The sequence below is a fragment of the Pimephales promelas genome, chromosome 23 (assembly GCF_988280905.1).
Source record: "Pimephales promelas chromosome 23, fPimPro1.hap1.1, whole genome shotgun sequence".
Lineage (NCBI taxonomy): Eukaryota > Metazoa > Chordata > Actinopteri > Cypriniformes > Leuciscidae > Pimephales > Pimephales promelas.
Genome location: NC_142791.1, coordinates 16,658,110 through 16,680,217, shown reverse-complemented (window position 1 = coordinate 16,680,217; position 22,108 = coordinate 16,658,110). Strand labels below are relative to the sequence as shown.

Genomic DNA, 22,108 nt, shown 5'->3' with positions numbered 1-22,108 from the left:
ACAATGGAGTGATCCTGCTCTCAGATTTCATCAAAAATATCTTAATTTGTGTTCCGAAGATGAACGAAGGTCTTACAGTGTTGGAACAACATGAGGGTGAGTAAATACTGACAGAATTTTCATTTTTGGGTGAACTATCCCTTTAATTATAGGACAAGTTAGCCTTCAAATAAAAGTCCTCAAATAAAGTTCTACACCAATTGACCTACAGTAAGTGTTCAATTATTGCTGCCATGATTGCACACATTGGCTGGATATACTCATACCTGGTGCTGTCTTCCCAGTAAGGACCAGCTTGTTTGGCTGGTTGCTGGCCTTCAGCTTCTGCGTCCGGGGCGGTTGCAATGTTTGTCTCGCCTGCCGTTGTCTCTTCAGCTCTTCCTCGCGCTCCTGGGCTGCCCGGATCTCCTCTTCGATCATGGACAGGGTTCTTTGTTTGCGGGAGCGCAGCTTGAACGGCCCTGAGGTGACTTCTGTGTCCTGAGCACGAGTGACAGCCGCTGTGCTCCTGAGCTCTGCTGCTTCAGAGTACTTACTGAAATAGCTGAATTCTGGTTTCTCCACTGGTGGTGGAGAAGGACTAGGGGGTTTGTAAGTGTTCACTGGAATAACTGGGGCGGCTTGAACTACAGTTATTTGAGGAGCAATTGTTCTCGTCTCTTCCTGAGGGGATGGCACTTTGGGAGGTGTTGTGATGGTAGATCTCTCGACTAGGGGTTGGGGTTGAATGCTTTCCAAATGTCTTTCGGGGATAGGGGACGAATGTTGTGTGGCCTGAAGAGGCTCCCATTTGTCATTCTGCAGAGCAATGGCTTGCTGGATAGCATTTTGAACTAGAATACCAGCATGGTATTCCAGCTCTTCTTCAGTCAAGCCTTCTCCGTGATAAGACCCACTCTGTTCACCTGGAGATCTGATACCAATTTCATGTTTCCCATTGATTGGTGTAGTGGCCATTGGAGTTGAGGGAAAAGAGTATTCCCCAAGAGAGTTTTCCAAATAGACACTTGTGGTCTCATTTGATGCACCACTGTCACTTATGTTGTCCATACTGAAGTCATTGGAGAGCGTCTCGAGTACAGTGGTGTCCTGAGACCGCAGGGATAGGTCATCTAACCCGGAGTCAATTTCTTCCATATGGTAGGAGCTGTTCAAAGAATGTTGACACAAATCAGAATCCTCTTCCTTCACAATGGTCATCACAGCCCGGGCACAAGTAAAATCATCATCTTTAAACTCGTTCTGAGCCAAACCATTTTTGGGTGGTGTGACAGATTCTCCAGAGCAGCAGTAAATCTTTTCAGCTTTGACTGTAGTAACTTCACTTCCATCATAGAATGTGACCCCTTCTTGATTGGCAACTGTGACAGAACCGCATGGCCTCTCTACGTGCGTGACCTCGGGAGTCCTGAAGAAAGGTTTGGCAGAGTAAAGCTGCGGTGCCACGTTCCTCTTAGGGGCTGTGGGCTGCTTGCTATGATCCATCTGCAGAAATTGCTTGCGTGCTGCAGAAAAGTCAATCTCTTCCATGACAACATCCTCCTTGTTTCCTATTTCAGGTTGGATGACGGAGATTGTCTGTCTGGGAGCAGCTTGTGGCATACGGTTTGTTTCTGGCCTCCTCTGCTTCCTCTCCTCATATCTTCGAAGAGACTCCAGCTGCTCTGGCTCCAGCTCCTCTTCCAGTGCCTTTTCCTGAGGTGGATTCCACCATTTCGCTGCAATTCCAGGATTTTTCTTGACTGCCTGACCCCGAATGAGTTCCAGCCTTTCCCTCTCTAGCTCTGCAATTTCCTCCGTGGGTCGGACTTTCTTCACCCGGACCTCTTTCTCAGTTGGGTTGTCAAATAGTTTTGATGGTTTCTTTTCTTCATGAAATGGTCGGAGCTCAAAACGTGCCTCTTTCTTGATTGCTGTCCTAGGGGACTCTGGTGACCTTGTAGAGTCGTTTCCTATCATCGCTGCATGGCCATTGGGTTTAGTATTAAAGTTATCATCAACAAAAGTGGTCTGTTTTTTGCCTTCTAAAACAACTTCATGGTTGTGTAAGGCTGATGTGTCGCAGGTATGCACAGAAGGTCCAGTTCCATGACCTCGAATTGAGATAATCTCTAGGGAACTTGTCCCATTTGAAGTCATTTCGGCCCTGGGGTCACAGCAGTTGTCCTCAAGGACCTGATCCAGGTACAGGATTTCCTTGGCTACTTCGCTGTCCAGTCCGTCTCCCCCGTGTCTCACACTGTTCTGCCCACCGCCCACATAACTTTGCTGGGTCTCAGTCTGAACTTCAAGCTCCATACTGCTCTCACCAGCAGATATCACACTCGCTGAATCGAAAAAACTTACAGTCTTCAGGCTTCTCTCTCTTTTCAGCTCACTGTCATCCTCTGAGAGTTCAGGGGACTTCTAGGGAAATAAAGATAGAGATCACATTAGTTCGAACATGCATTATAGTCACTCATGAAAATACATAATTGCACGACATTAATTTTTTTCCAACTTTCAAGCATTTCGCACCTTTGAAATTCAGCAACTACACAGTAATACATTTGGTGCACAACTGGGTTTGTTTGATGACCTCAACACTATTTCTGAATTTGGGTGCACACATGTAAATCACACTTGAGTCTACTGAAGGTGTTCCGTGGTGCAGTTTCTGTGAACTCTTGCTGCTGATATAAGATAAATCGCAGAAGTGAACAGCTCTTGATGATGTAGAATTTTTGTCTTTGCATGCAAAAATGCAACGCTGAAAATAACATACAGTAAGATATGTGCATAGATGGACCCCTTCCCCAAACTAAAAGTAGTTTATTTATCTGCAGAAAACTGTTCAGTTGTTTTGTGTGCAGATTATCAGAAATTTCCAAAACGAAGAGAACCTCATTTATATTGGTTGCTACACCACCAACTGTCTGAACATCAGAGACCAAAGCAACATCCTAAAGAAAATATTGCATGTGACCATCATGCATAATATAGGTGGACTGTGGTAAGATGTAGAAGATAATGGGTTTGTTGAACTCTGACCTCTGCTATCTGATCCTGAGTTTTAATAATTGAAGATCCCTTCTCTTGGTCTACTCAATGGTATAATGGAGTTGCACAAGTCTCAAGTGAGAGGAAAACATGGGACTTTCACCTTAGTATCCCCATTAACACACCCACATCAGATGATAGGAATTCATACATATCTTTTTGGAGAATACCATTGACCTGCAATGGAACATAAAGTACATATGTTTTCTGTTTCAATTTCTTCTGTATGATTGAAGGATTCTAGTTTATGCATTTGGCAGAGCATTCATCCAAAGCAACTTACATATGTTTTCCTGCGTATCAAACCCAGACCTTTCATAAGGTACAAGAACATCACAAGGTAAGCAAGGTTGTGATGATTTATGCTCAGCTCAACTCATGAGAAACAAACCAAACGTTTAGGTTTTGCAAAGGAAAGGTTTTGCATGCCCTAGTTTTCTTTATGCCCCTCCATTTCTATGTCTAATGGGTGTGAGTGGGTAATAGATCCTAGTTATTTACCAAAAGAAAACACTGATGTCTAGACTATGTAGACACTCTTTATTTTCAGAGGAATAATTGCAGGGGGGTTTCTATTGCATGGTTCTGGTACTGAAGTGGTCTAGTAACCCTGTGGGACTTTGTTGAGATGCATTTGCAGAACAGTAAAGTCTCCTCAGGGGAAAATACCACTTATTACACTGAGCTTTGCTTTCATTGCTACTCATTCACCAGATGGACAGTCCTTTTTAAATGAAAAATCTGACAGATCTTATTTATTTTTTGTCTTAGGGCATTTTCAAAGATTTTTTTGAGGAATGACAAGCTTGCTAAAAATGTTCTACATGTTTCTTTAATATTATTAGTGTATGCAAGTTTCTATTTAATGCTTTCTTGTTGAACATTGGCTACAAATTTGGTATGCTGTTCCAACCGAAATTCTTCTGCTGATATTTGTTCCAAGTTTGGAAACCATAGGATGCCACAAACCAAAGCAAGTAAACCGTACCCCAGCAAACCTTTAACAACAAAACCACTGAATCCATACAAGATACTAAAACGTGAAAGTGTTATTGCTAGTAAGTCCTGTCTAGAGTGTAGTTTTACTGAAACCGTTATAGTGCCGTATTCTCTGGTAAACAGAGGCCATTGCAGGAATTCTGTTTCTTTGCTCAGCATTTATGTTTTAGAGGCGAGTGTGCATGCCTGAGCAATTTCAGTTGTTTGCTGTTGTTTGAAAGTTGGTGTTCCTGAAAAGGCTAGTCAGAAACCTGTAAAGAAAATAACGGTAATATAACCTGCCATAAATGGAAAAGCATAATAAACTAGCAGGAGTGCAGCATAGAGATGTTATTTTTACTGGATAGCCTAGAAAAGAGGAATTTGTTTTGAAATAACTGTATTTTCAGCTCAAAGTCATGTGATATTTCAGGTGATGGACGGTGTGTTCATGGCCACATAAAGTAAACCTATTGTTTTTTTATCACTGGGTGGAACAAAATATATTACATCATTAGAACTGGGATTCTAATACACTTTTAAGCAAAATTTCTTTATGAGCAAATAAATATTCCTAAACAAATACTTTAATGGGAATAATATTAAAAAAAAAAAAAAAAAAAATGGCTCCCCAAAGAAGCTTTCAATGTATAAACCATTTTTTTTTCTTAGTGTGAAAAACGGCTAATAAACTTTTTTTCTAAAGAACCTTTTGTTCAATGGAAACATTCCATGGATGTTAAAGGTTCTTCATGGAACCATTGCTTCCAATAAAGAACCTTCATTTTAAAAGTGTATCATTATTACATTTATTGAACATTCATATTTTTAATCATAACAACAATATGATTGAATCTAAAAATATGATAACTAATATTACCAGATTTTTTCCAAAAAGTATGTAAGAGGGCTTTATCTAAAAAAGCAGAACATGAACTGTTTAAGTGAATCTGCAGATTTATTTCAGATCAAACAGCGTTAATAACTTCCTTTCTTATCTCAAGCCGTTCTGGGTCTGAGTAGCAGACAGTGTCACATGTGTCTTTAATGTGGCATGAGCTCAATAAGACCCCTTTCTTCAGTCACACAGACAACCCCCTTCCCTTCAGGGTGTGTTCACTAGCGTCCAGCCCAAACTCTCACCAAATAATGACAAATAGGAAGTCATGTGAATTTCCCTTAAGCCAACAGCCTAAGGGTGTTGATTTGAGCACTACAAAACACTTAATCAACTCATCAGTTCTGAAACAAAGCCATGATAAAATACGAATCTAGTCTGCATGAGGCCACTCCTTTCCTCATTCGAAAACCAGTGATGATCTACTGGTTGGAAATTGTTTGAAATCACAGTGTGAGAATTGTCAAATCTGACCAGGACGTGTTGTTGAAAGTTTTCATGAGAAGCGCCACGTGTTTTTACCACAGTCTCATGTGTCCTGTCTAGCACTTCCCACAGCGGGCCAACATCCAATCAAGCGTTAAGAGCATTAAGAGCACAACACATGGCGTTTCCCCCTTTTTCTCCCAAACAACTCTCACACACAAGGAGAAATCACAAATGCAATCTCTTTAATATCTCAATTAGTCCTCAGAAATGAGTTCTAATAAGAGTTTAAACTCTCCTGATTGACTTAAGTCTTCTCAAAAGAGATCTCAGCAGTATCTCAAATTGTGCTCAGATTTCTCAAGATTTTAATTTAATTTTAATATGAACTTAATAGCTAATTTCTCATCAAATGAATCCAAAATCAAGTAAAAAACAACAGTGACCATGCACGTATGTTCAGCAAAGAGTTTGACGTAATCACAAGCTTTGATTCTCAAAAGTATTCGAAAGTTGTAGAAAAAGACAAAGACTTAGGGCCAGATTGACTGACTGGGACAGGATTTACTAAAGACATGTAAACAACAAAAATGTGAATGTCAAAACGGTGACTTATAGAGTGCCAAAGTTACAATGTCTATAGAGTGCCAAAGTTACAACGTCACTCTGTTGGCCAAAACGCGGAAGTGAGTTAGCATTTTAGCACTCCTGGTTCCCTCGCTCTAAAGTCTATGGGATTTTTGAATGGGTTTTTGCTAAATCGCCTGAAATAAGGTCCGTGGTAAACAAAGCCTCTAAATATTTTCACGTTTTGATCTATGACAAAGAACACACAGATATAACCTGTTTGTGGTTTTTTAAACTTTATTGTGACTGCTTGTGTTTTTTTAATTAACTTTATAAGACAAAACATGTAAGGGTCACAACCCTTTGTTAAACACAGATCTTATTTTTTGCGATTTTCCAAAAGTCTATGGGGAAAATTCAGAGCTTTTCAATCGAGGGAACCCATGCGCCGCTAGCTTCCGAGTTGTCCTACAAAGTGAAGTCATCACTTTTGCACTCTATTACCTATTCTGTCTATAGTGTTTCTTTACAAAGTAACATCGCCAACTACTGGCCTGGCATGAATAATACAGCGGATTTTTTTGTCATCTCGCGGATCCATGTATATGGTGATCGGTTTGACTAAGTTGTCCGCCAGTATGCGGAAACTTGTGTAAACATGTCGTTGTTGTGTAAACATGCCGTGAGATTTTTTTTTTTAGCAAGGCCAAGCTGATTCGTTAAAGAAACATAACTAAGAAATCCATGAAGTCTCTTGACCAGTGAAAGAGCAACCTCTAGCAATCCTCATTTTTTTCTTTTCAATAACCATAAGCCACTCTCAGCTGTCTTTGCAATGGCTGCATGTGCATTAAAACTGTATTCCCTGGAGTCTGTGGCCCTGAGAAGTCAGGAGTGAAGGGACATCAGTGTGTCCTCTGAGGAACAGACGCTCTCCACGGATGTTCCTCTAAACCCCCTCTGACATTCCCGGCATAGTTCAGCTGTCTTCCAGGCTCCGGCAGTCTAATAGAAGTGATGAAGGATACACAGCCCTGCTTCACGTCATTAAACTGTGTGTGTGTGAGTGTGTGTACTATCTGCATGGTCTTGAATGTGTATATAAACCTACAAAAGGCCAAGATGGATGGAGATAAACTCCATGTATATTTATACAACTTGTAAGTTAATGTGTTCATGGGCACAGTGCCTCACATTTGTCTTCTAACTCTGAAACGGGTTTATTGGTGCCTCTGTTTACGTTGCGCTCTGCATGTTGTTGCCCTCCCAGCATCTGGAAGTGTTTAGTCAGACAGACACCATTTGGGCCATACTTTCTCTTTCAATAGAGTGGCCCCCAAAAGTATTCGGGCACTTAAGTCATGCTTAGGAATGTATGAATGTTTCTGAGACATTTTTGCATTGGCTTTTTGTAAGTGTTCCCCAGTCGATGTTTAATGGAGGTACAGACAGGTGTAGTTCATTATATCAAATATGTTCTACCAATGTTTGACAATCATATATAGTAATTTAATCATTCAAAACCTTCTTTTAAATAAAAGAGCCACTTGATTTGATATTTTGATGCACTCAAGAAAAAAAAATGCCGGGTTGTTTCAACTCAAATTTATTTTTATTAAAAACGGTTGGGTTTGTCCATATTTGACCCAAACATTGGTTGAAACAACCCAGAACGAAACCCAAAGTGTAATGAAAATAAATTTCCATTGTGGTTTAAGTGTTCAAAATATATGTTTAAAGTCAAAGAACAGACACATTCTTCGAAGGACAGACCCATCAAACCCCACCGCTGATGAAAGACTCCTGAAATAGGATTATCAACTCTACTAGCGCAGACACAGAACACAGGACGCCCAATCATTCCTCAACTGGATCCAGTGGAAAGCTTAAGCCAAGTGCTTCTTGGAGTTCAACAATATTTAAGATATCGATATCAAAGTCTGCAGTCAAATATCAGAGACAAGAAAAAAAATGCCAGTTCACACTTTATATGAGGTAGCCTTAACAATAAATACCCACAAGACCATATATTTACTGCATGCTGTTCTGGATAATGCATTTATTGCTAATGAGTTTGAGGTTTAGGAGTAAAGGGGTTTTGGGGATACTGTTAGAGGTCAGTTAATAGTGTAAGTAAGTAACAATGTAAGTTAATAATGTTAATTAAACTGTGAAGATCGACTATAATATGAAGTCTGACCAAGTCCCCAAGTCAAATTACTCAACAATCATCATTTTCATTTTTCCCTAATGTATTTTAAGACAAACATCTCACACGAAGCTGATATATCGATGAAACGAAACTAAGACGTCAAATAAATCTCCTGAGCTATGAACGTGTAACGTCTTAATCATTACTTCTCTCAGACTCAAAATGAAAATACGAAAATATAGGCCTCCTATATTTAGTCCAAAACCGAATTCCAAAGAGTGAGTTTTCTTCCTACCTTTTTCATACTTCCCCAATTTTCTTAACAGACTTCTGCCATGAAATTAGAGCACCTTTATATGAAAAAAAAGTACAAGTCCTGAGTGTCCTGTTGTCAAATCTGTAATGTGAGAAAGAGTCCACCTCACACTATAAGGCTTATAGTGAAACCCGTCCCAGGGCGACTTCTTCCCACCCCCGCCCCTCTTCCTCATGTGTGCTGCACTCACCACACAACACTCGTTTCCGTCCGCTCTCCTACAATGCCTCTCTCTCTTCTGTCCGTCTCGCAGAGTCGGGACTCTTGTGATGTCACGGGCAGAAGGGGTCTGGTTTAAAAGTGAGGGGTGTGGTCTCCTCCTGTCCTAAACACAAAGCAGCGCTCTGTCGGAGCTGACCCGGGCCGAGGGAGTCTCCAAACTCCTAGAGACACCTTACAAGGAAAAGCGCCTTCAACGCTGACTCAAAACACGCGGTCTGGATTCTCTTACTCACACTGGATACGTTTACACATTCACAAGTTTCAGAAGTTGATACAATTGAATTTTCACCTCAGCACAGTAAAACTATGGGAAACACTTTATAATAATTATATAGGCGAGTAACAAAGAACTGTGGACATGCCCTCCTGAATGGTTATGTAAGCAATAAGGTACGAGAGGCTGTGCTGTTTTGTGAATAAGTCACGGCTGAAGGGCTTAATATTATAATATTATTATGTTACGATTAGATACAGTTATTATTGCTTTTATAAAACGGTTACCACAGAATCCTAATATTAAAGCAAACAAAAATATGTAAAATAAATAAAATCACTAAAAGCCTTTCTTCCGCTGAAAAAATAGTCCCTGATCAGGAACAGCAACAAGGTATATTATTTCCCCATTAGATGAGTTAGTTGAGTCAGTCAGTAGAGAAGACTTCTAAATAGCATGTCAGCGCACGGGAAAACACATTAAAAGGCCAAGATATCGTAGCGGACATTCAAATGGATATTTTTATTAGGAATATAGGACTGATTTGAAGGAAAATGCTTTATCTAATGTAAATGCAGGTACACTTTCTCGAAATATCCTCTACTCGATGAGCTTCAGTGACCAACATCAATGAGAACATATGTTTACGTTGCTTAGAGTGGTGTGAGTTGTGTAATGATACATAGAACCGATTGTGTCGTTAATAAAACACCAATCAGAAAAAAGGACTGGAACTATCTGCTTTATAAATAGTGGGTACGGAATTGCCCAATACTACCAATTATGATAAAACTGATACTATCTGCTAACCCATTCTCAGTAACCAACCCGTCCCATAAACAGTATGAATTACAACAATGTGATTTGTGTTAATCTAATCAGGCGTGTCCTACTCTTTTCAGGAGTTTTCTCACAAAAGCTATGGTGTAATATTTGTCTTGCATTCCATATTTGAGTACCGTCTTATCAGGTCATGAAGTACACATTGTGAAATTGGGTAGATGAGAATTGTTCTCATTGAAACCTCAAAATAGAAGTGGGTACAGTATATCCCTGATGAGATTTCGCTGTGGTAGGACTATAATGTCCTTGTGACAACAAGTGTCTGTTTTAAATGGGACAACAATAGAATTACAGATAAGAGCAGAAGAGATCCAGGCAAGATCACCGTGAGAACTGAAAGCCACTCAGTCATCCAAGGCTGTTAAAGAGCCTTTGTGCTAATAATAACAGCACACGCTCGCGTCTTTACCGAGATACACAAAGACCGCAGCATAACCTTCATGTCAACCAACACTTCACATGATAGACTGACTGAGACTGCGAAGTAAAAGTGTTTCAATAGCGTGTCCTCAATATCCTTCATTTTGAAAAAGGTTTAAAAATGCTAAAGTTGTGGGTTGTTGCAAACTTCTCCTTCTCTGGAGTTTGAAGGCAGAGTGTTTTAATGGAGGATGTTGACAGCAGTGGGATGGGGTGTGCCATCCTCTGCTAGAGAGATCCTTCCGCCCACAATCTGTGTGTCACTGTGCATCAAGAATAATAATAATACTGCAGTTCTGGGGAGGATACTGTCAGACAGTACTTTATTGTCTTACAGGCTTCTGATAATGTGTTATCAGATCTGATAATGTTTCTTGGCGCATTTTAGCTGTAGTCGAGCTACCCTTTTCGAAAAAGCGCTTTACATGTGGAATCCCATAAAAAGTCATAATTAGTACAAAGATGAAATTATGTCATGAAAGGTTGAAATTATGAAATGTAGTCATAATGATGTCGTCATATTTTTAACTTGAAATATGGATGCATATTTGTCACATAAAAAAAAGGTGAAATTATGACATGAAAAAGTCTAAATTATGCGATAATAAATTATGAGATTAAACAGATAATTATGACAGTTAAAATTAGGATATACTGTCAAATTTATGAAATGGATGATGAAATTTAAATGAAAAAGTTCTGACTAAATTCTTGAAATTATGATATATAAAATAGTCAGAAGTCAAAATCGTTATATATACTATATCATATTTATTAAATGAAAAGTTGAAATTATGACATAAAACCTTGGAACTATCATTTACTAAGTATACAAAGTCGAAATAGACAAACGTTGAAATAATGAGATACTACATCATGAGATAAAACAGATATTATAACATAAAAAGTTGAAATATGATATACTAAGTCACTTATTAGATGCAAACTTAAAATTGAGATGCTAAATTATTAGATAAAACAGATAATTATCACAAAATTTGAAATTATTATATACCAAGTCACAGTATTTTTATTCTAAATTTTATTTTTAAGTTGAAATTGTGAAATACTAAATTGAAATTATGATATAAAACATAATTATGACATACAATTGGAAATGTCTGATGTTATAATAAAGAGATGAGACTCTGATTGGTTTACGTTACACCCAAAACACACCCATTACTAATTTTTCCCGTCGTTAAACTCTCAAAAGTGGATTCGGACACGACCTAACTGCACTTGCGCTTTAGACCATGTGCTTAGATCCTTAAAATAGGGTCCTGAGTCCCCATTCACTGCAGACAAGCACAGTTTTCAGAATTTCTCCTTTTGTGAGAGACACACTTCCAGAACTCACAGAGAGAGAGAGTGAGAGTGAGAGAGAGAGAGAGATAGATAGGAAGCAGCTGAGGTTTATAAACACTTTAGGCTTCAGCAAATACTGCCGACTGTCTTCACTTCTAAAGGAATTAAAGTCGTGTTTGTGGAAGAACATGCTAATACAACAAAAACCTCTTTGAGAAAGGAAGAAATTAAGTCAGCTTTTAGAAGAGGTTTCAAAAGCAAAACAAAGACAACACATTTAAAGACAAGGAAGTGTAGAGGGGAATAAACGCAGGACATTGTGCTTAACACCCTGTCACCGCCCTGCCTAAAATATGACCTCTAATCTACGGGAAGACATGCAGAAGAGGCTCATCTGGATGCTGTCAGCCGGGGTAAAATGGGAAACATCAACACCCCAAACACACGAAAAAAAGGATGGCCTCGTCCCAAAAGCCCAATCAAAATATTGTTTCGTGAAGGTGTAGTCTATTATAAGTGTAAGTCATTGAAGAACTATTTCAATTAGCCTTACTTACAGTACAACTACTGGAGCTGATTGGAGCACAATTTGTTTCAACTTAACCTGGCTTAAGAGCCATTGAAAATGACACCAACCCTAGTTAGTGAAAACTGAATTACAGTGGCTTAAAGGCTTATGTGCATTACTGAGGGGCTGTGAGTACACTGACACTTACACACCTCGAGACATCATGGTACAAAGGTCAAAGGAGCATAATTGACTTACAGCCAGCCCAATAGTGACCACCAAATATTATAGAGAGAACCAAACATGGCTTTTCCAGCGTGACCATCAAACTCTTGGTTAACCTGCTTTCCAAGTCCAGCGGGAGAAGAGAAATAGAGCACATCTTCTACTCTAAATTTAGCATCCAGGTTGCAGGCAGCGCTGTCAGTACTGTGGCAAACCCTGCTTTGTGTTATGGAGAGGTTGTCCAGAAAAAGAAACAGCTAGGCTACACTTTCAACTTGATTATATGTCTAAATGTTTTTATGATGCCAACTAAAATAAACTAGAGTGACACTCAATGAACATCATGTCACGAGTCAACCAGCAAGAATACATCAAAAAATTGTGGTAACACATTATTTCAATGGTCCACTTAAGACATTCTACTAACTAACAACAACAAACTGTAATTAACTTGCAACTACAACTCACACTTTCAAAGTTACTTAAAGTCAGGAGTTTGTCTATTGGGGGAGCATTAAAATAAAGTGTTAGCAGATATTAAGTTAAGTTGAAATAACTATTAGCAGGCAGTCTACTAATGCTTTAATGAGAGTTAGTTGACATGGGTTAAAGGGATACTCCACTTTCTTTGGAAATAGGCTCATTTTACAACCCTCAGAGTTGACAGTTGAGTTTTACCGTTTTTGAATCCATTCAGCCGATTTTCTGATATTTAGAAGAATATATCAGTAACCAGACAGTTTCTGGTCTCATTGACTTCCATAGTAGGAAAAAAATATACTATTGATGTCAATGAGACCAGAAACTGTCTGGTTAGTGATATTCTTCTGAATACATTCGAAAACGGTAAAACCCAACAGTTTAACTCTGAGGGGGTTGTAAAATGAGCCTATTTCTAAAAAAAAGTGGAGTATCCCTTTAAGGTCAGGCTAGTGTTACCAAAAACTGTTATTGGCATTGCTGTAGAGTTGACAAAAAGATACTAGACAGAAATGACTGTTTATTTTTATTTTTTCAAATCTTCTGCTGTAAAATTATAAATTGTGTTTCTTGCTCCTGAGAAACTGCAATTTACATCTTACATATTTGATGTAAAATCGTTTGAAAGTTTTCTCAACACTACGCAGCTGCAATCCTCTCAACAACAACCCTCGGCTGATTCTCGCACCTCAAAATCATCTTCAAAGAGCACAAAAATCGTGGAAGGACGGCTCAAAATCCATGTTAAGCTCTAAAATAATAATGTCTTACCTTTTGGCTCTTTTCCAAAGTGAGGCAGAGAACCTGCCAAGGTGCCGTGTATTTCAGCATGGTCAACGATATCTCGATTCACTAAACTACACAATAAAACAGTATCCACTGCTCCAACATTCCTTCATTAGATGCTTCCTCCCCCTTAATAATGGCCCGAGACCTCCTCAGTTCATTTGGGAAAATAAAAAAATAAAAACGGAAGCCACCGCACAGGGAGTAACATTCCTCATTACTGCCGTCTTCAGCAGCGCATCCCGGCACAGTCATCTCATCCCGGAGGGCTTTTGATCTGAAAATGAGCTTAGCATCAGAACCAATTATATGGCTCTCCTGCCTGATAGGTGAGAGCAGTCAGTTTCTTCTGTTCATTTGCTCATGAAGCTGTTGTGTAAGTGCACTCGATAACTCTCTCAAGAAATTGTGATGACACGGAATAAAAGAACAGTATGCGAGTCAAAGTTCAGCCATGTTTGATCAGAACTGCAAAAAAAACCCACCAGAATCATTAACCACATTCTTGATGCAGTTGAACCCTATAGCTCTGCTATAGCTCTGCCTACCTGAACATAAAACAAGGTTAAATTAAGTCAACAGTAAATCTGTATTTATCACATTTACTTTATGATGCATGTTCCTGGCCATACTTTATAAAATTAATCAGTGCTTATTATTCCATCTAAAAAAGTTAATCATCATAATCACATAGGCTATAACAATGTATCTATATGTAATGTCCACTTTTAACAATGGAATCATCAGAATGCGACATTCGGACATTCGACGTTCTGGAAGTAAAAATCCCAGTCATTTCGACCAATCAGAGAAGCATGACAAGTCAAAACGCGTAAGCTCCGCCCACTTCCACGAAGCCAATGACGTAAATAATGCCGTTTCCTTACAGTCTCAAACTACTTAAAGTCCCCCTGTGGTGAAAATCAGCTTTTAATGTTGTTTATATGTCTATGTGATGGTTTTACAATGCTTTAAGACAAACCATGTGCAAGTTCATGTCAACGCCATTGTTGAGTATTTTCTCTTTAAAACTGCAGTGAACCAAAGACACGCTTTGAAATCGTTGGTGTTTCTGACGTCACAAACTACCTTGAAGCCAATCAGATCAACGTGTGTTCGTCAACCAGTGGATCTCTGAGCTGAGTGAGTGGAGGTGGGGCTCATTTGCATATTCATAGAACCATGTATACTAAATGAGGCAAGGGTGTAGAGTTACATTTAAGCTAATTTAAGGCATGAAGAAATGTATTTTCATCGACAAAACTTAAATATGTAATTTTGGTGATCACTAATTAGTTTTAAGGGATGCATTTATTGACTACAGGGGGACTTTAAATAATAACCATCTTTAAATCAATAGTTTTATATTTCTCTGTTGTTTTTAAGTTTATGATGTCATTTACAATGCTTTAAAGGTTTATAGTTCTTTCCCATATCGAAGCCGTTAAGTACACAGTCTTGTCCCATTGTCTGATTTTCAAATACTTGGCTTTAATGATTTAAAAAAAATCTTTATGGGAACAAAGAATGGTAAAAAGATGTGGTTTCCTAATATAACAAAAGAGCTCATTAACACATCCATGTAAGTGTGAGATCAGGACACTTATTCCTCTGGCGTACTCGGCTGGTTCTGTATGTAGTGCACCAGTCTGCACGTCCTTGCCAAATGCGACCCAGATTCACTTTGTGAAGCTGACACAGTTTCTGTCTTTTTCCAGGAATCTAAACCCAAAGAATCCGTTTAATTTCATCTAATTTTGGGCATCTCTCTTTAAGCTATAGCTGACTATCAACAGGGATGATTTCACATCAACAATCTAAATTTTATATAAAGTAAACACAGAATGGAAGACCGTGTGACAGTGTGTTTCAATCAGAACAAATTCCCTGCCATTCACACTCTTGGAAGGTAAAGCAATGTTGTGCAGTGTACAGTTATACCTCAAGCAATACTGAAACCAGCTGTCTTTTAATTGCTTTAAACGGATGGCAAACTTCAACGGGAGGAAGCAGCTGATTTGTTTGTGCCTTCAGCACAATGTGAGAGGTCAAGCTAGACAGGAAAACCCCCAAACCATTCCAAGGACAAACCCCGAACAACTAAATCAAAGGCCAAAGGAAAAAGCGGCATATTCCCGCCATTACATTTACACTTCCAAATGCTTTGGCTTAGACATAGCCTTGGAGTTAATGAAAGCTCTTTGGCTTCTTTTAAAAAAAGAGGATTTGGATAATGTTTTTCTCTACCCAGATGTTTGCTGCTAAGCTTTTCCAGGTCATTTTTGCTTTCCTTTATTGATATTTCTCTTAATGCTTATGTTGCTTAAAAAGCACAATGTCCCAACACAAGCTCACAGCAAAAACACTTTATTTCGATATAGTCCACTTTAGATATTCTACTAACTATAAGTAACTAAAGTATTAGTATTAGTCACTGCTTTATATCTGCTAAAACTTTATTTTGACGGACCCCCAACAGACATTCTACTGATAACTTGGCAACTATGAGCCATAACCTAACAGTCTATTGACAGTCTAATACTCTAATGAGAGTCAGTTGACGTGTAAAGTTGCAAAGTTACTTATGGTGGAATGTCTAAAGTGGACTATAGAAATAAAGTGGAACCAAAACTCATATACTTTTAAAACATTTGCCACAATAAAATAAAGATTTAAAAGCACTAACTGGATGGAAGAGGGGGACGTTTGCCATTTACAGATTCAAATATGTCATATGTAGTTATTACCAAAGTGGGAGTGTCCATTGATGTGGGCATTGTGCGACCACAGGTCATGTGCTCAGGATGAGGGCAACACTAAACTCACCAAGAACATAGTAAAACATACATTTCCTTAAATATTAGACTTTCTGAATAAATGAAAAAATCGAAAACTAATGCATTAAAATCAAGAGCATAAAAACAAGCATCTTAAAAGAACCAAAGTCTAATTGTAGATGTGAATAAAAAACGTGACGTGAGACGTGAATTGTAGAAAAATGAAAAAAAATCACCTACCAAAAATGCAGAAAATATCATCCAAAATGAAACCATGCCGGCAGAATTTCTTGTTGATCTGTTGATTTAACTGGGAAACACACTAAGATGGACTCTACGCTGGCAACAGTCATGGCAACATGGGTCTCTCTCTCTCTCTCTCTCTCTTTATAAACAGGCAGCTCAACAAAAGGCTGAATGCTGGGGAGACATGAAAAGAAAGACTCTGTGCATGAGATTCTAGACGCAATCTGGCTCAGAATCATTTGCATCCGCTCATGGACATCACTCACAATGCAATGAATCAGGATCCTGCAAGTGAAGTCCATATAAAACAAATCTTTCCACAAATACAACAATTTCCAACAATACAAAGGACACAAGGACACTGAAAACCACTCCACTGAGAGAACAGAGCAAAATGAGCACATGAGGAAGAAGGTTTCTTGTTAGTGCACATTCAGGGTTTTAGGCCAGTCTCATATGCTGTGGTCAGCAAAACACACACCCTTAGAATCAAGGTGAAATGCTCTGTGAGCCAATCACAACACACCGGCCCAAACTAAACAATCTGGGGTGCGTTTCCCGTACAATGACGTAGTTCGCTGCTTCACTACCATAGTACGAAGCATCGTTGGAAAAATCAACTAGCTAGTCACGGCTGTTTCCCTAAACCCGCTGTCGTAAAGTATCGTTCAGCCACGTTGGTTTCGCACGTGGTGGAGTAATAACTACTTTTAATGAAACTGTTTGAGATCCAATTAACGCTAGATTTGTTTTATATAAATTACAGACATGTCATCTGAGGACTATTTCTAATTGTTCTCAGTTGTTTTGCTTTATTACCAGACTCAATATTTGGCTCGTTCTTACATAGTAGAGCACGTTCGCACATGCGCACTCTTCAAGCACGTTACTTCAAATCTTTTGACAAACTAAAAGACGTAAATTTCATTTGTATGTATGCTGAATAAAAGGCACCGGTTGTACTGAATGTCAGCTTGCTTCGTTTGCTCAAGATAAGGATTTATTACCTCCAAATGTCATGAAATATAGAAACGATGCCTCTACCCACAGGTCGAGAGCTGTCGTTCAAACCACACAACTTTGCGATGCTGTTTGCGAATGTCCGTTGGAACGATGGTTTCGGGAAACACCGACTCGTTGAACTATGCTGATAACGAGGGAACCTGCGACCATAGTTGGCTAACGATGCTTTCGGGAAACGCACCCCTGAGCATGGACTCAGAAAGTCAACCAGTCGTTCAAATGACAGAGGAGAAAGCGGCTTACAAGAAAGGTGAAATTAATGAAAAATAAGACTTTTAAAAAAAGAAATACCACGAATACATGTTATATTGCACCCCATAAACACAATCATGCAAAGAAAAAAAGCAGTAAACCACCCCTTTAAAGTCCAACCAAACGCTTCACTAAAAAGACAGCCCATTCTCACCCCCAAGGCGTCACTTAACTGACTGGGAAGCATTTGACCATGCTTCAATATCTGACGCTTTAGGCGCCCTTTAGCGTCAGTTAGATGACGCCCTAGGATCGCGTATACCCTACCCCCACCCCAAACCTAAACCTAACCGCATCCTCTGACTGACGCTTTCCTTTAGCGTCAATTAGATGACGCGTAGGATCGCGTCATGTAAGTGACGCTAAAGGGCACCTAAAACGTCAAATATTGAAGCATGGTCAAAGGTGACGCCTTGGGGTGAGAATGCGTTGAAAAAGAACGGATATTTCAATGCATACCGCATTTGTTCTCATGATGCTTGTCATTGCCACTGAGAGCAGAAGGCTTAACTTTGATGCTAACTAATGGAGATAAGCCTGGTTTCCCACAGTGCACTGCACCTCTTCCTCATGACACGGTACACATCTGTCGCCATGGTTTTGATCTGAGCCCTGATAACAGCTGATTATGAGTTTCACTCAGATCTGGACGGCAGGTGTGAATGAAAGCTCCCCGACGAGAGACGCTGTGAATGCCCTCCACGATTTTAATCAGAGGTTCTTTCACTCATGCAGAGTCTGTTAGCTCATGTCAACACATGCAATCCACAATCTGGTGTGACACTCGCTCTTTTCCAGAACCCATGAGCTGTCATGCTGTCGATGGATTACAAGTTTGCAACGTAGAATTAGAAAGCAGCTCTTGATGTAAAGAACCACTGGAAGTTGGACATCTTCAATTTTCAGCTCAAGTAATTCTATATAAGTTAGATTATGGGACAAGCCAGCAAATAAGAGACTGATTTGCATCCATGAAATATGGACTTCCTAATGGAATCATCAGCAAATAATCCTAAATGAACGTGACCATTACCTGCAGTGCCACTGAAATCCCAGTGAGACGACCTTAGACATGACCTGGTCAAAACAGTCGCACATATAGATTAATCCCATTTGCGTGATCGTCACTCTTGCCTATTGACTCCTGAGCGGAACTCCAAGCCGTGACCCGGCTTTCATCGGCTTCAGCGGCCAATGACGGCATCCAAACTCGATTAGCGTCTGTCTGCCTGTCGCCAGAGCTGCCTTCAGCAACACCCTGCAGATGCGTAGACTGCAAAACTGTGGAAATAAATAGTGCCACTGGTTCTCGTGAGAGCGTAACATGCGACAGACAGATAATCACCACATCCCACAATCCTATTTCCAGCTCCTGATTACCCTGCTTTATTTAGATGGCGTGAATAAGCCCTGGGCCTTCATTGCCTTCAATGCCAATCCATTTCCTCACTCTCTCCATTTGGAATCGATATTCAGCATATTCGATATGGCGCTAGAAGGACATTTGCTCACGAGACACATGACAACCAATAAAGTTTGACGTCACTGTCAATGACTAAGATTATATATTTGATTCGGGAGCTGCAGTTGAGTGCAATACTTGAGTGAGTGAATGATTTTTATTTCAGTGTGTTCATCAACCCCGTATGAAAACCCTGGCTGTAACAGAAAGTTTATTTTAGTAACCGGCATTTGGAATATGGTGTATAGATTGCATTGACTACTTTGTATGAGACTTCATATTGCTGGGTATTACAGCTGGATAGTTGGGAGGGGAAGTTTCAGCACAGAAAGTGAAGTCAAAAGCTATTTTCAGGCACTCTGCATCACAGTTTGGTTCTACTTTAAGCTCTCCGACCACACCTACAACAATCAAGTATTTAGTTTCTCATCTTCTTGGAATTTCATCACATGGTAGAGTTTGATAGACAATGCTAAATTCCTCAATAAGCGATAACAATTCCACGGATCAATCAACAGCGCTGCAGGGAATGTTCCGGGAGCAAAACAGGTAAACTTCATGAATTCTTGGTTATGTTTTTCCATGTACAGTACTTGTGTGGATAGTTTCATCATGGCCCTTACACATATACAAACGTTATTAGGTTTCCCATCTTTGAAAGGTGTTAGAAGATTGGATATAACTTTACACAGGCAAGGTTAATAATCAAGTCTCATGTTAGCACATATTATGTAGTTATACAGAGTGGACTTCCATTACAAAGTCCAAAGACTTCCATTGTAATTACTCTTTCCTTTTGACATTATGTCACAAATGCCATTGATAGAGTTTAACTTGTATTGAACATTCTTTCACAGATTCAGTCCCATGAGGCATGGCTAGAAAGATCAATGATTTCCCACCCTTTCTGTGGCTGAATGTCACAAATGATGACGAAGGCCTTTGGTATTGTTGATTATTTTGTATGTCCCCTTGAGTGTGTTCTCGCTTCTCAGAAGAATAAAGTCTTCTTCTTAAAAATTCTTTCTAAAATGCGCAATAACACAACATAGCGCCATACATTAGGCAATTTTGCTATCTAACAAATTGTTTTAAACAATAAAAACATGTTAAAGTACCCCATTTATGCTGTTTAAAGGTTCCTAAAACCCATGTTTTGATTGGTCAACTCTGCTCTTGATTGGTCAGATGACCCAGTCTGTTGTGATTGGTCTACTCTGATCTGATTGGTCAGATGAGCCAGTCTGTTGTGATTGGTCTACTCTGCTCTGATTGGTCAGATGGTCCAGTATGTTGTGATTGGTCTACTCTGCTCTGATTGGTCAGATGGTCCAGTATGTTGTGAGTGGTCTACTCTGCTCTGATTGGCCAGATGACCCAGTCTGTTGTGATTGGTCTACTCTGCTCTGATTGGTCAGATGACCCGGTCTGATGTGATTGGTCTACTCTGCTCTGATTGGTCAGATGACCCAGTCTGTTGTGATTGGTCTACTCTGCTATGATTGGTCAGATGGCCCAGTCTGTTGTGAGTGGTCTACTCTGCTCTGATTGGTCAAATGGCCCAGTCTGTTGTGATTGGTCTACTCTTTTCTGATTGGTCAGATGACCCGGTCTGATGTGATTGGTCTACCGTTTACAGCGCGTATCAGAAACCAAATGCCCATTATCATATCTGAATTTTAGTCTGAATTTGGTCAGTAAGACTTTCCAGTAAGACTGGTATTACTGACGATTCGTTTTAGGCATGCACTTTGATCTTTAAACCTTTGCAGACCATATTACACACTACATTAAAGATAATATCTGAAAAAGCATCACAATGGCACTTTAAAAATAAAATTATCCTGGAATGATTGAATAACGGGCTGAAAGTGTGCTGTGATTAGAAAACAAGTGGAATTTACTTTGTTTGGGGAAACAATCGCAGAGATTAATATTACAATCTTATCACCGATAGAGTGTTTACTCTGAAAATAAGAGGGTGGATGCTTTTCCAGGACAGATATTGTGTTATTGCTTAACTGCCAAAGAAAATGAGCAACAAGAAGACAAGAAATATTAGTGTTGTGCAACCTTTTTTCCTGGAAATTGAGTTGCAGGTGAGAGGAAAATAAAGCAGCAAACACAGCTGACCATCAGCTGGCTCAAGTCTACCTATAGACCATTTCACAAGATGAAAACAACACTGGTCCAGAAGCACTTCCTGTTTCAGTTTGAAACTGTTTTCTTTATTTCACATGTAAAGAAAACATCTTAAAGATGTTTGTTTAACTTTTTGATTCAGTTTTAAATGTTCTGTTGGTTGTATTTTATCCCAGCTTTTATGTAGTGTTAAAAAACTGAAACAGGAAGTGCTTCTGGACCAGTGTTGTTTACATCTTGTGAAATGGTCTATAGAGCTCTGGGTAAAAGCTACGTAAACAATGTAATTCAGTTCCATAGACTTCAGTGGACAACAGGACAACAAAGTGGAATATACCCCATGGGTTCAACTGTCCTGGTTTCTAACCACAGCGTAAATGATACCCCTCGGCTCACATCTATCCGACAATGCTTCCATTACACAGCAGGGAAATCGCCAAGCCGCTAACATGCTTTCTACTTCCCATTAAGATATAATGCCAGAACACAACACCACTTCACCTGTTGATGATTATGTGCAGATAGCTGAATTCTTGTTTCATTTACAAGCAACAGGATATAAATGGATAATTTAGAGTAAACACAGTTGTGAATGGTAGTTAATGTAATCTAAGGCCAAAACCATGAGGGAGATGACGCAGTGTCTCAGGAATTAAATAGTTATCTTTTGAAAACTTAGTCTAGGACAGGTGTATGATAGATACTCTTTATATGTTCACAAACGCAATATGATTTCCTGGAATCGCAGTTTGAAGAGATCCAAGGATAGATCCTGTAACTGGTGCTAACAGAATTTCACAATTTCAGAGAACTCGTTTTTCTTG

General features: G+C 39.4%; 1 protein-coding gene across 4 annotated transcripts in view; it reads right to left on the bottom strand.

The window, feature by feature from the left end:
• LOC148969431 (PALM2-AKAP2 fusion protein-like) overlaps positions 1-22,108 on the bottom strand; it is a 41,645-nt gene that overhangs the window by 14,899 nt on the left and 4,638 nt on the right. Inside the window, exons 1-2 of one of the 4 annotated variants that reach the window (XM_089126493.1) lie at positions 16,400-16,529; positions 267-2,406 (exon numbers count right to left, since the gene is read on the bottom strand). In XM_089126493.1, the coding sequence (XP_088982619.1) occupies positions 267-2,406; positions 16,400-16,435 (2,176 nt within the window). In that variant the 5' untranslated portion in view covers positions 16,436-16,529. Of the gene's footprint in view, positions 1-266; positions 2,407-8,355; positions 8,520-13,367; positions 13,488-16,399; positions 16,530-22,108 lie in introns of those variants that run through there. The other 3 variants (XM_089126492.1, XM_039676471.2, XM_089126494.1) reach the window with 3 other exon arrangements.